This window comes from Malaclemys terrapin, chromosome 13, assembly GCF_027887155.1.
Source record: "Malaclemys terrapin pileata isolate rMalTer1 chromosome 13, rMalTer1.hap1, whole genome shotgun sequence".
NCBI lineage: Eukaryota > Metazoa > Chordata > Testudines > Emydidae > Malaclemys > Malaclemys terrapin.
In genome coordinates, this window is record NC_071517.1 from 33,834,451 (window position 1) to 33,846,432 (window position 11,982).

Consider the following 11,982-nt stretch of genomic DNA (forward strand, 5'->3'; position numbering starts at 1 on the left):
TCTGATGCTGTCATATCCCACTCTGTCACACCAACATACAGAAACCAAAAGCCATCATACCCCAAGCAAAGTTTTGACCCCCAAAAAGGAGAAGAACCAGAGACTCTATGAAGTCCACTGGGTACTTTCTAATGGCTACTGATTTTATGTGGAAGGTACTCAGATAACATGGTGAGGGGTGGCAGTATAAAAGCATGAGATAGATTTTCATCTTACTTATACCGGTATTAACCTAGAATAACTCCACTGACTTGGTGGAGTTAATGTGGATTTACCACTATAAATACTGCATTTTGCATCGAAAAATCACACACCATATTCTTATGGAGACAATAATGTCATCAGTTGATTGTATTTGTAAAAAAACACAGATAAAACCATGTTCATAAGAGAAATGCAGACATTTTATTCTTGATCAAACCTCCACCCAGTCAGTTTCCTCAGAGAAGCTTTGATTTCCTTGTTCCTTATGCTGTAGATGATTGGATTCATCACTGGCGGCAGCACGGAATAGAGAACAGCTACCACGAGATCCAGACCTGATGGAGAGCTGGAGATGGGTTTCATGTAGGCAAAGGCAGCAGTGGAAAGAAACATGGAAATTACAATGAAGTGAGGAAGGCAGGTGGAGATGGCTTTACGTCGGCCCTGTTTAGAGGGGATTCTCAACACCGTGATCAAGATCTGAACATATGTCACAATTATAAAAGCAAAACAACTTAGGGTTAAACACGCACCAAATACAATAACCCCAACTTCATTGAGGTACGAGTTAGAGCAGGCGAGCTTGAGTAGCTGGGGAATTTCACAGAAGAACTGATCCACCATGTTGCCTCCACAGAAGGTTATTGCAAACGTGTTCCCGGTGTGCAATGAAGAATAGAGAATTACACTCATCCAGGCGCTGGCTGCCATTTGGACACAAGCTCTCCTGTTCATTATAGTCTCATAGTGCAGTGGTTTGCAGATGGCGACGTATCGATCGTATGCCATGATGGTGAGTAAGATGAAGTCGGCTTCAGCAAAGAAGATGAGGAAAAAGACTTGGGTTACACATCCAGAATAGGAAATGGACCTGGTGTTCATAAGGGAATTGGCCATAGATTTGGGGATGGTGACAGAAATGGTACCGAGGTCTAGGATAGACAAACTCATCAGGAAGAAGTACATGGGGGTGTGAAGGTAGTGATCAAGAGCTATGGCTATGATGATGAGAAGATTCCCTGTCAGGGTTGCCAGGTAAAGCACTAGAAACCCCATGAAGTGCAAAATCTGCAGCTCTCGAACATCAGAGAATCCCAGGAGAAGGAACTCAGTTATGTTAGTTTGGTTGGACATTTTCTTTCTTAGTTCATCGTGCAATGGCTGTGGAGAGAAGGACAAGAGCAATGGTCAGGGTTATAGTGAGAGAGGGAATGACTCTGATTCCCCTCTCCATAATATCTCATGATGTCAATGCCAAAGGTGCACAGCACTTGTCACTTCCATTGACTGGAGTAGTGAGGGCTCCTCACCGCTCACAACCAGAGCACTACCCTGGTGCGTTATCACAGGAGTGTAAATTGGTGTCGCTCCCTTAAAGTTACTGGAGCTGGGTCAGTTTACACCATCTGAGGATCTGGCCCAAGATGTGGCTTGATCAAATGCAGTATGAAAGATGGAACAAAGTACAACCCAAATCCAATAATTTTAGCCAAAATTATGCCGCTATTGCTACAGACAGCAGGCTCACAACTTGCCCAACTAAACTAAAATACTAAAATGCCAGCATAGTCTGATTCCCACTTAACTGAGAAATACAGCATAGAATCACCCAGTTTCCCGCATGGCAGCTTTTCTGTGATGATTCAACCCCTACATCCCACATACAGCCTGATGCCTACTTACACGTTGATTTATGGCACCAGATCCAAGCTGCACTCCCATTGCTGGGTGATAATGGGCTAGTACCATTGCTCAGTTACTGTTAGGTTGTATGGTTTCCCTCTGTGACTTTATCTCTGTGCTGTCTGAGTCAGTGAATGTCAGGAGACTTCGGTTCTAGTCTTGCCTCTGTCACTGCTGCCTCTCTTTCCTCCACCTCTCTTTGTCTGTCTTGTGTACTTTGAATGCGAACTCTTTTGGGGATGGATTGTGTCTTACTATGTGCATGTTCTATGAACCTGTTGAGAGTATTTCTGTTTATCAGGCAGCAGTGTGGGACAGAGGCTATGGTGGTAGAAGAAGAGAGCTGGGTTCTAGCTCCATCAATCTCCTGCATGTCCTTGGGCTGGGTCAGGAAAGACAGGCTTTGTCTGAGAGCTTCGACTCTCTGGGCTTCAGTTTAGATAGGTTAGTATGTTTAAAACAGATTCTCTGGGCTACCAACTTTGCTACTTACTCAGTTTTACCATCCTGCAGCTACCCGTTTGAAACAGACAAACACGGCTGCAATAGAGGGAATGGGGTTGGAAATTGTGGTGTTATTGGACAATATTCATGTTCCCCACCCTGGCTTAAAGCTAAGTTTCCAATTAGGAGTAGTCAGACAATTTCTACTTTAGTTCAAAGGAAAAGTCAGTTTTCAGTTGAATATATTTTCATGAAAAGTCTCTGATATCCATAAAAGTGAAAACATTTTTTTGTTTATGACTAACATTTTTCAGTTACCAACAGTTTTAGGCTGAAACTATTTGGTTCTCACAACCTCAATGAAAAGTCAATTTTTTCTGGTGCAAAAAAAAAAAATCTGATCATCTCCAGATGTCTGCATAATTTGATAGTAAAAGTCTTAAAGAGTTCTAATTGCAATTCATATTTCTGATATTAAATTTGCCCCATATATTAATACTCTAACATATTTAATAGAAAACTTACTTTGTTGGTCTTTATTCCAATTTGCGATGCATTTGATCCTGCAGTGTTAGGAATCATTGATCATTATCTATCTATCTATCTATCTAACTATGCACCCACTGCCAGGATTATTTGGTTCTCTCTCTCTCTCATGCCCCCATCACTGTATTATCCAGCAGCTGTTGTCATGTCCCTTGCCTGGATGTCCTGAGTTGCAGGTGTCTCTCTGCAGTTCCTAGCACAGGTGGGTGCTCCCTGCTTCCCTCCTAGGGCAGGTTTGGGTGAGAGGCGATGGAATAAAGGGGATCAGGGACTGAAAGACACTCCCAGCTCTAGAGTTGATCCTGTCTTGTGCCGGCTTCAGACAAGGTCACTCTGGGGCTAACTAGCTGAATCTGGTCTCTACGGCTGTGACCGCAGCTCTGCTCTCATCTCAGGAGCAAACCACCCTGACAACCTGCCCTAGTTGACCCTAACCCCCCAGAGGGGGAACAGCACCTGCCCTGGATCTCACATTATGGTAGCATCTCTTGAAGACCTTTTAGTTAAAAACAAGGCAGGGCTGGATCGCAAAGGTGGTCCCCACAGGATGGCAAAATAAAACATATATTTGTAGCACAGACATGGGATCTACAATAGCTAAGAGCCTAGTGACACCAGAGCCTCAGTTGGCCTGGAATAGCCTGTTCCTTCATTAACTCCACGTAATCACCTCTAGGGGAGCAGAGATGTTTTTCTCCTGCATTGCACCAGCAGCACTTGGGATGCAGCCACCAGAGGAACCCACAGCTCAGGCTGCCCTGGCTGCTTGAAGTTTGTCACTAAGAGACAAACACTAAAAACTAAGGACCAGGTCCTGAGCTGGTGTAAATTGATACACTTTCACTGACTTCAGAGTAGCGAGGGCTATTTACACCACTTGGGGATCTGACTTCCATGGAGCTACATCCATTTATGCCAGCTGGGGATCTGGCCCATGACGCAGTTTCCAACCCATATTCTTTGCATGTGAAACTGAACCAAAGAAGAGTTAAACATTCATAACCAGTCTGCTCTTTCCTAGCTCTTTGTCCATTGGGATTAGTTACAAGTATACCTTGTAAGAGTGACAGAGCGATTCATTCCCACTGGGGACAGTGTTGTGGAGATTTTCTGCATCTAATCTTCAACTTTTATTGGGATGAATAGCCCAAGTTTCTTTCTTTCTTTCTTTCTTTCTTTCTTTCTTAAAATAAAAGGCTCCTTTGACTGCAGATGCACTGTTTAAAAATGTGTAATTTACACTAGACATTCATGTCAGAGAAACTGATGAAATACAAAGAGCCAGAGGGTATAAATCAGCCCTAGATCTATTGGTATCAATGGATCTGATCCTCAGCAAGTTCAAATCAGGGTAGCTCCACTGAAGTGAATGGGTCAGAGCCCCAGTTTTTGTAAATCACCTCTAGCTGCCTTGGAGTCAAAGGGTCCAGATCTCCAAACAGCTGTTGTGTAAATCAGCCATAGCCCCACTGAAGTCAATTAGACCAGTTCCTCAGTGGATGTAAATTGGCATAGTGCTATGGAACTGGGCCAGGTGACATGAGCTGAATATCTGTGCCGTGATGTCTAGCTTTTTGCTTGTTCCTGTATCTGAGATTCTCATTGCTGAACATCACAATCCCATCTCAATGCTCATGGAATATTCCAATAGCAGAGTTAATAGAAACCTGCAAGATGGGTACCCAACCAGTAAATGAACTGATGAATATTATTACCATCACAGCAACACCCCTATAGTTAAGGTTGCACCATGACTTCTGTTTAAATGTCCTCCTTTCTTAAAAAAAAATGAACATGCTTCGCCAGATTCTTTTGAAATTTAATGTGCCTTAGGAGGGTGCTGGGTAGGATTAGTGACCTACATTTTGGGTCATTTGAGCTAAGGATTGTGTAGATATAAGCCCAGTTACAAGTTCCTAGGTTTGACTGACAAAAGTTTTACCGACAAAAGCGGTAAAGGTAGTAAAGTCTGAAGTGTAGACATAGTGGTAAAGGTGGTAAAAGCTGTAAAAGCTGATATGGCCTAACTCTGTTGAATTACACTGGGTGAGTAAGAGGAGAAACAGCTCCATTTACTCTACTAGAGTTACTCTTTATTTACACCAGGATGAGGGCGAGAAGAATGAGTCTCATTGAGTCCAGTGGAATTACTCCTGGTTTCCATGGAGGAAGTGTATCAGCACCAATTACCAGTGTGTGAACACACAGTAATGCCATTAACACCTCTCTGTTTGAACTGGGGTAAGTCAGCTTGGAAGCCTCAGCCCATGTTTGTAGCCCTCTCCATTCCTAACTGTACAACACTGGAATGGGTCACTTCATTTCCTTCTCTACCTACATTTCCATCCATACAAATGTCCTTTGCTTGATGTGGCCACCTCTCTATGGAATGGGGGAAAATGAAACAAAAAACTGACGTGAAGGAATTTCCATGGAGAAATTTGCTCTAATGAAGACACAACGCGCACCTCTATGATCAAACCCTGGAATTGCTGAAGTCAGCGGGAGCATTCCTAGTGACTGCAGTGGGCCTTCCCTGCTGTGTAAGAGCTGAGGGTTGTGTGGCTGAAAAAAGAAGACTACTTCTATCAGAAAATTGCAAATTAATTTGAGATGGGCCCAGCTCTGGGCTCTTTATTGGGATCCTCGCTTCCCCAAAGCTCAGGCGAGAGGGCTTAGGATCTGAGGTTCTGGTTCCGGACTAAGGCCCATCCCTACAGAACCCACCTTTACTTTGACTGGCAACAATTGGCCCCTTTGATGGCTATCGCAGTCTCCATGGAGAGACCATATAGTGAACGGGACTGGGAGCCCAACCTACCCTCTCCCATTTTCCCATCTCCTCAGGTCCAGACTGGTCCATGGTCTCTGCTGAGGCTGCTCACAGGGAGTTAACAGGTTCCAGTTTTGATGGATGAGATGTTTAGTGGGTGCTTTCATGACATGTCCAAGAAGATGAGGCACAAAACCAATTTTTCACAGAGGTCAGAAGGGGAGGATACTGGGGCACTGCTCACTGAGGCTGGGTAGAATAGGTGACCTAGACATGAAAGCAGCTGCTACATCTGTTATCTCCCAAGCCAGCATGTCCCATCCTGCACTGAGATGGCTGTAGCATTCATGTGGACATGGGGTGTGAACTGAGACCTCCTCTCCTTTCATATGGCCAGTGCTGGAAGTTAAGACCAGAGACTGTCCTGCTATCTAAAGATGCCTTATCAGGGAACAGAGAGACAAGGTGGGTGAGGTAATATCTTTTATTGACCCAATTTCTGTTGGTGAGAGAGACAAGCTTCGAGCTACACAGAGTTCTTTCTCAGGTGTGGGAAAGGAACTCAGAGTGTCACAACTAACTACAAAGTAGAACAAATAGTTTGGCATAAGTAGTTGGCACATATTCAAGGGACCATCTAAGGTGAATTGTCCCATTAACACCCCTGTAGTCATAGGAAAAAATAACAGGGTAGTGAGTAGAAAACAGCTTAGCAGAAGGGACCCAATGTATTCTCAGTGGAAAATCACTGATTTCCCTGGAGAGGCCCCAGGAATGGGCTTGGCCCTCTGGAGGAACCAGTGACTGACTCTGCAGCTTCCTGTGCAATTAGAGCAGACACAAGGGGCTGTGGGTGCTGCAGAATCTGTAACCATACAGTGAACTTTTACTACAGGCCATGAGCTGTGACAGTGATTTTCAGAGTGACTTCAGGGAATTACATGCCCAGCTCCCATTGACTGCACAATAGGAGTTAGGCAACTAATGTCCTTAGACCCCTTTGAATATCCCAGACTTAATATACAGAGATTTCTGTTTTGTCCCCTTGTATCCTCATTTTCTTTGCACAACCCGAAGCCTAAGCGGCCAGATGATTAACCCAAAGTTCTGAAGTCTGACATTTTTCAGTAGTACATTTAGAAGCCCAGGTGGCAGCTGTGCGATCTTCCCCCACTCACCACTCCCTGGAAGTATGCTTCTACCCTGCCCTGGAGGGACCTTTGCTATATATGACAAAGGATTCCTTTCTGCATACTCCTGGACCTCTCTATAGTAATGGAGAACAAGGATGCAAATATATTTCCAGTGATGTTGACGTTTGTGTGGTGGGGACACGTCTTCCAGGAACTGCACAAAGATCCCCAATCCATTTCTTAAGGCCACCATGAAGCCATCACAAGGCACAAACTTTGATGCTTATGCCAACATAGTCACTAGCGGCCTACCAGGGGAATGGTCCCTGTGCACCTCTAGGCAGCGATGAATGCAAGGCTAGATGTTGAACACTGCAAAGCTCATGGATGGATGTTTCTGTTTGGCCGAGGATGAAGAGAGGGGCCATTTGTAAAATCTGACAAGAGATAATTTTCCACTTGACAAACCCCTCAGTTGGCATTTTTAAAGTGGCCTCATTTTCAAAGCTGCTCAGATACCACTGACTGTCTGATATCCAATGAATAACAGCCTTTTACTTATACCCTGCTGGGACCAGATTGTTCTGCATGATCTAGAGGTGAGATGGTCCCAGCTGAGATGGGAGCAGCCCTATATTTTAAAACCTCAAACTCATGAGTGTTTGGTCCTGGGGTCTGTGTTCGGCTCATGTTAAAGAGAGAGGGCCATCTGTAGAACCCATTTCTGGATATGGCTGCAGTTTACAAAGTCCTTCAGTGTCAGGAAGGGCTCAAAATAGTGGTTTTGGATCTGTCTCCAGTCTTCTGGATGATATTGTTAAATCCTCTAAGGGGATATCAGACACTCAGGGCTAGATTCACAGAAGGAATTAGGACCTGAGTTTTTATTTAAGCATCTAGTGGGACTTTCAAAACACCCTTTGATTTCAATAGGATTTAGGTACCTAAATACTTTCGAAAATCCCACCAGGACACCTAAATGCCTTTAAAAAACTTGCCCTTAGGTATCCTAACACTGACCATTGCAGCACTAACTTTTAGGCACTTAGAAAATCACCATGATTCACAAAGCCGGTATTCAGAGCGCAGGCTCCCTGTTCAGTGAATGGGGAGAGGTAAACACCTAATGGAATCCACAGTTGCCAGCATGCGGTGTGGAGGCGCCTAACCTAACCAATGGGAGATGACGACAAGATGGGTGGGTGATAAGCCCCTCCCCCTCACAAAGATTGTTGCCTACGTCGAGCTGGTGGGTGGTGCCTATCCCTGTTTGTGATCCATAACTCCTTGAGTCAGGCACCTATGGTGTTTTCTGTAACAAGGAGAAGGCCCTCCTGTTTAACTTTTAGCCCAGTGGTTAGGCTACTTACCTGGCATGGGGAACATCCCCAGTTCAAGTCCCCCCTCTGCCCGAGGAGGAGAAGGGATTTGAAGGGGATCTATCACCTCTTGGCTGAGTGTCCAACCCACTGGGCTGTGGGATCTTCCAATGTGGGGCGCCCTCAACCTTGCCCGTTCAAACTGTTCCACTTTGAATTAAATAATTAAAGAATCGTTGGGTCAGAGAGGGAGAGAGAGAACATGAGAATTACCCGGTAGCCTGGTGGTCTTAGCACTCACCTGGGAGACTCAGTGTCCAGTCCAACTGCTCCAATAACTCTTTAATTATTTATCCAGAGTGGAACAGCTTTAGCTGGAGTGACTGTGAGAGCCTTACATCAGAATACCCCTAACATTGATGACATGGACAGCGGCACTGCATCCTTTCTCTGTGCAAGTCCTTGTCAATATTGATCTCTCTCTCTACTCCATTCATCGGTGTGGTGCCTAAAGTCACTGATGAGTCAGGTGCCAGAATTCTAATTATAGAAAGAAGCCAGAAGGGGAGAGTAATTCCAATGCACCAATTACAGGGCTTTATTTGACTGGGAAAGGAGAGAAATGGAGACAGTGTCAGAGTCTGGCACCAGTTTGGTGTAAGCATTAAGTCCTATCCATAACTCTAACCCACATTCAACAGGGACTTAATCTCATGCTTAACAATAGAGTAAGATATAGTCATAAAAATCTTTGCTAAATAAGGTTTAATAAGGAGTACTTAGAGAAAATCATGATCTGGACATAGACAATCATTAACAGAAAAAGAAGCACAATAACTTGCACAATAATTTCCATAGATTATTCATTATCTATCTAGCTAACATAATTCACAATCAAATAGAAATCTATCATTATGACTATATGAGGTTGTGTGTTAGGACAAGGAATTGTCCTGTCTGTCTCTCTCTCTATTTAATCACATACTCTGCTTTTGTCTGTCATATATGTAGTGTACACAACCATGCACAAAGATGATATTCTAATACTAATAACAGGCCAACTTCTGAGATCCTTTCTCAGCTTGGATGGGAGTAGATCCACACGAGATGGCACATGGAACACCAGATCAGTGCAAGTGATGGCACTTTTCCGCTTACATCAGGGCTACACCAAAACGACCCCAGACTAGAAACTTACACCAGTGTTCATGTCACTACTGAGTGCTGCCCAGTGACTTTGGACCAGAACCTCATCAGTATTAAACTGGATCTACTCTGCATTGGTGCTGGTCTAGCTGAGTTGGGAAATCTGACCCTTACATCTCTGTCACACTCACTTTCTCCAGGGTGCTGTCTGCCAAATCTGGATCCTTGTGTATATAGGCTATTGGCCAAACCTGATCTCCTTGAAGTAAGGGGCTAAACCTTAGTCACTTCCATGGAATCCAAATTTGGCCTCATTATTCTGAGTCAGATTTTTTTTAGGAAACTCTGGAAATAGTTTTTCTTCAAAGCAGCTGTGAAAGTAAAGCAAAAACTAACAGGAATTTTTAAAAAATTTCAATGCAAACAGTTTCTTCTGTAAGCAAAAGTGAGGCTAGCTCTTAGCCTAGTAATGCAAAATTTGTAAAAGGAAAAATTGTGTAAGGCAAATAAAAAAAAACTGTGTAAAAAGTTGTTGCAACCTTGTGTAAATAAGTATAAAATGTAAACTAAAGTCTAAAAAATGTAAAAAATAAAATATCAAAATAACCTATGTATAAACAGAATGCAGCTGTTGCCCATTATTGTATGTAACAAAAGATATAAATGCTTGCTGCAATTGTTTATCTTTTAAAAGACCTGCCTAGAAGGGGAAAACCCTGTGTCCTAGTGCACTCTCTCCCTCTATGCAATTGCTTAAAAATAAAACATCTAACTTTGCTACACCCAGCCAAAAAGTTAAAACTTTGTTCGCTCCAACACAGCCTTTCCACCATAGCAAGAATGACCCAATTTTTACATATTCATTTAGGTTAAAATAATAAAAAGATGCCTAAGATATCATTAATAATACAATCAAATCCCAAAAGTGTACACATAATCATTTCAGTAGGAACTAAGCCATGCAAAAACTTCTTTTGCACTCTTTTATCATTGTGGAGAGCAAACCTTCAGTTCACTCAGAAAACCCCATCAAAGAGATGACATATGGACAGTCCCAAGACAGGACAACAATTGAAAATCCTGTCTCACTAAACACTCACCATCTCCTCAGGCCTTTCCACCTCCAAAACCTCCTAAAACAAAGAAAAAAACCAAGCCACCAACCAATCAGTTAAGCAAAAATAAGCTAAAATCTGACAAAAAAACAAAAAACACAAAGAACAAATGCATTGATAACTCAATCTGAGTTTTTATCCCAAAATATAAGAGGAGCCGGAGATCTCACTAGGGACTTTGGTATGGCTACTGATTTATAGGCAATGGTCTCAGATAGTATGGTGATTGGTAGCAAATATGATAGATAGATTCCGATCTTATTTACATTGGTGTAAACATATATAGAAACTCCTTTTTTTCTTGAGTCATGTTTGTCTGTATTTTTACTAGTTGAAATACCTATTTCAACATAAACAGATTACACAGTATTTTCTCATGGAGGCAATAATGTCATCAGATGATTATATTTATAAAGAAATATACAATGAAATTGCTACCGAAGGAGAAATATGGACATTTTGTTCTCAGTGAATAATCTCCAACCTATCCATTTACTTAGTGCACCTTTGAGCTCTTTGTTTCTCATGCTGTAGATGATCGGATTCATCATTGGTGGCAACACAGAATAGAGAACAGCCACCATGAGATTCAGATCTGAGGTTGAGCTGGAGATGGGTTTCAGGTAGGCAAAGGCAGTAGTACAAAGGAACAAGGAGACCACAAACAGGTGAGGGAGGCAGGTGGAGAAGGCTTTATGCCGGCCCTGCTCAGAGGGGATTCTCAGCACTGCTTTGAAGATCTGAACATATGACACAATTATGAAAACAAAGCAGCTTGAGGCTAAGCACAAACTAAAGATGAGAAACCCAACTTCAATGAGGTATGAGTCAGAGCAGGCAAGCTTGAGGAGCTGGGGGATTTCACAGAAGAACTGATCCACCATGTTGCCTCCACAGAAGGATATCGCAAACGTGTTCCTGGTGTGCAGTGCAGAGTAGAGAATACCACTGATCCAGGCACTGGCTGCCATTTGGACACAAGCTCTCCTGTTCATCACTGTCTCATAGTGCAATGGCTGGCAGATGGCAACGTATCGGTCGTATGCCATGACGGTCAGTATGGCAAAATCTGCTGTAGCAAAGAAGATGACGAGAAATATTTGAGCGACACAACCAGAATACGAAATCGATCTGCTGTTCGTGAGGGAGTTGGCCATGGATTTGGGGATGGTGACAGAGATGGAGCCGAGGTCTAGGATGGACAGATTCATCAGGAAGAAGTACATGGGGGTGTGAAGATGGTGGTCGAGGGCTATGGCTGTGATGATGAGAATGTTCCCCAGCAGGGATATCAGGTAAAGCACTAGAAACACCACAAAGTGTAAAATCTGCAGCTCACGAACATCAGAGAATCCCAGGAGAAGGAATTCGGTCACAGTGTAGTTGGACATTTTCTTCCTCAGTACATCATGTGATGGCTGTGGAAGGAAGGAGAAAGACAATGGTCAGGATTAGAGTGACAGAAGGAATGGCCCTGATTCCCCTTTCTCTAATACCTCATTATATGAATGTCAAAGGTGCACAGCACTCGTCACTTACAATGAGTAGGTGTTGTTAGTCCTCCTCGCCTCTGACAGTCAATGAGTCACATAACACTTGTGTAAATTGGGTCAGCTCCT

At 43.3% G+C, this 11,982-nt stretch overlaps 2 protein-coding genes across 2 annotated transcripts; both read right to left on the reverse strand.

Moving 5' to 3' along the window:
• Nucleotides 1-405: 405 nt before the first annotated feature.
• On the reverse strand, nucleotides 406-1,338 carry LOC128848210 (olfactory receptor 14A16-like). The gene has a single exon (XM_054048028.1). It carries the CDS (start codon nucleotides 1,336-1,338, stop codon nucleotides 406-408), a length of 933 nt encoding a protein of 310 aa, XP_053904003.1.
• A 9,459-nt stretch (nucleotides 1,339-10,797) lies between these two features.
• On the reverse strand, nucleotides 10,798-11,763 carry LOC128847270 (olfactory receptor 14A16-like). The gene has a single exon (XM_054046659.1). The coding sequence runs from the start codon at nucleotides 11,752-11,754 to the stop codon at nucleotides 10,798-10,800; it is 957 nt and encodes a 318-aa protein (XP_053902634.1). The 5' UTR covers nucleotides 11,755-11,763.
• Nucleotides 11,764-11,982: the final 219 nt, after the last annotated feature.

Bases quoted from the DNA above. Each gene is read 5' to 3' on its own strand.
- LOC128848210 (XM_054048028.1), bottom strand. From the start codon at position 1,338: ATGTCCAACCAAACTAACATAACTGAGTTCCTTCTCCTGGGATTCTCT.
- LOC128847270 (XM_054046659.1), bottom strand. From the start codon at position 11,754: ATGTCCAACTACACTGTGACCGAATTCCTTCTCCTGGGATTCTCTGAT.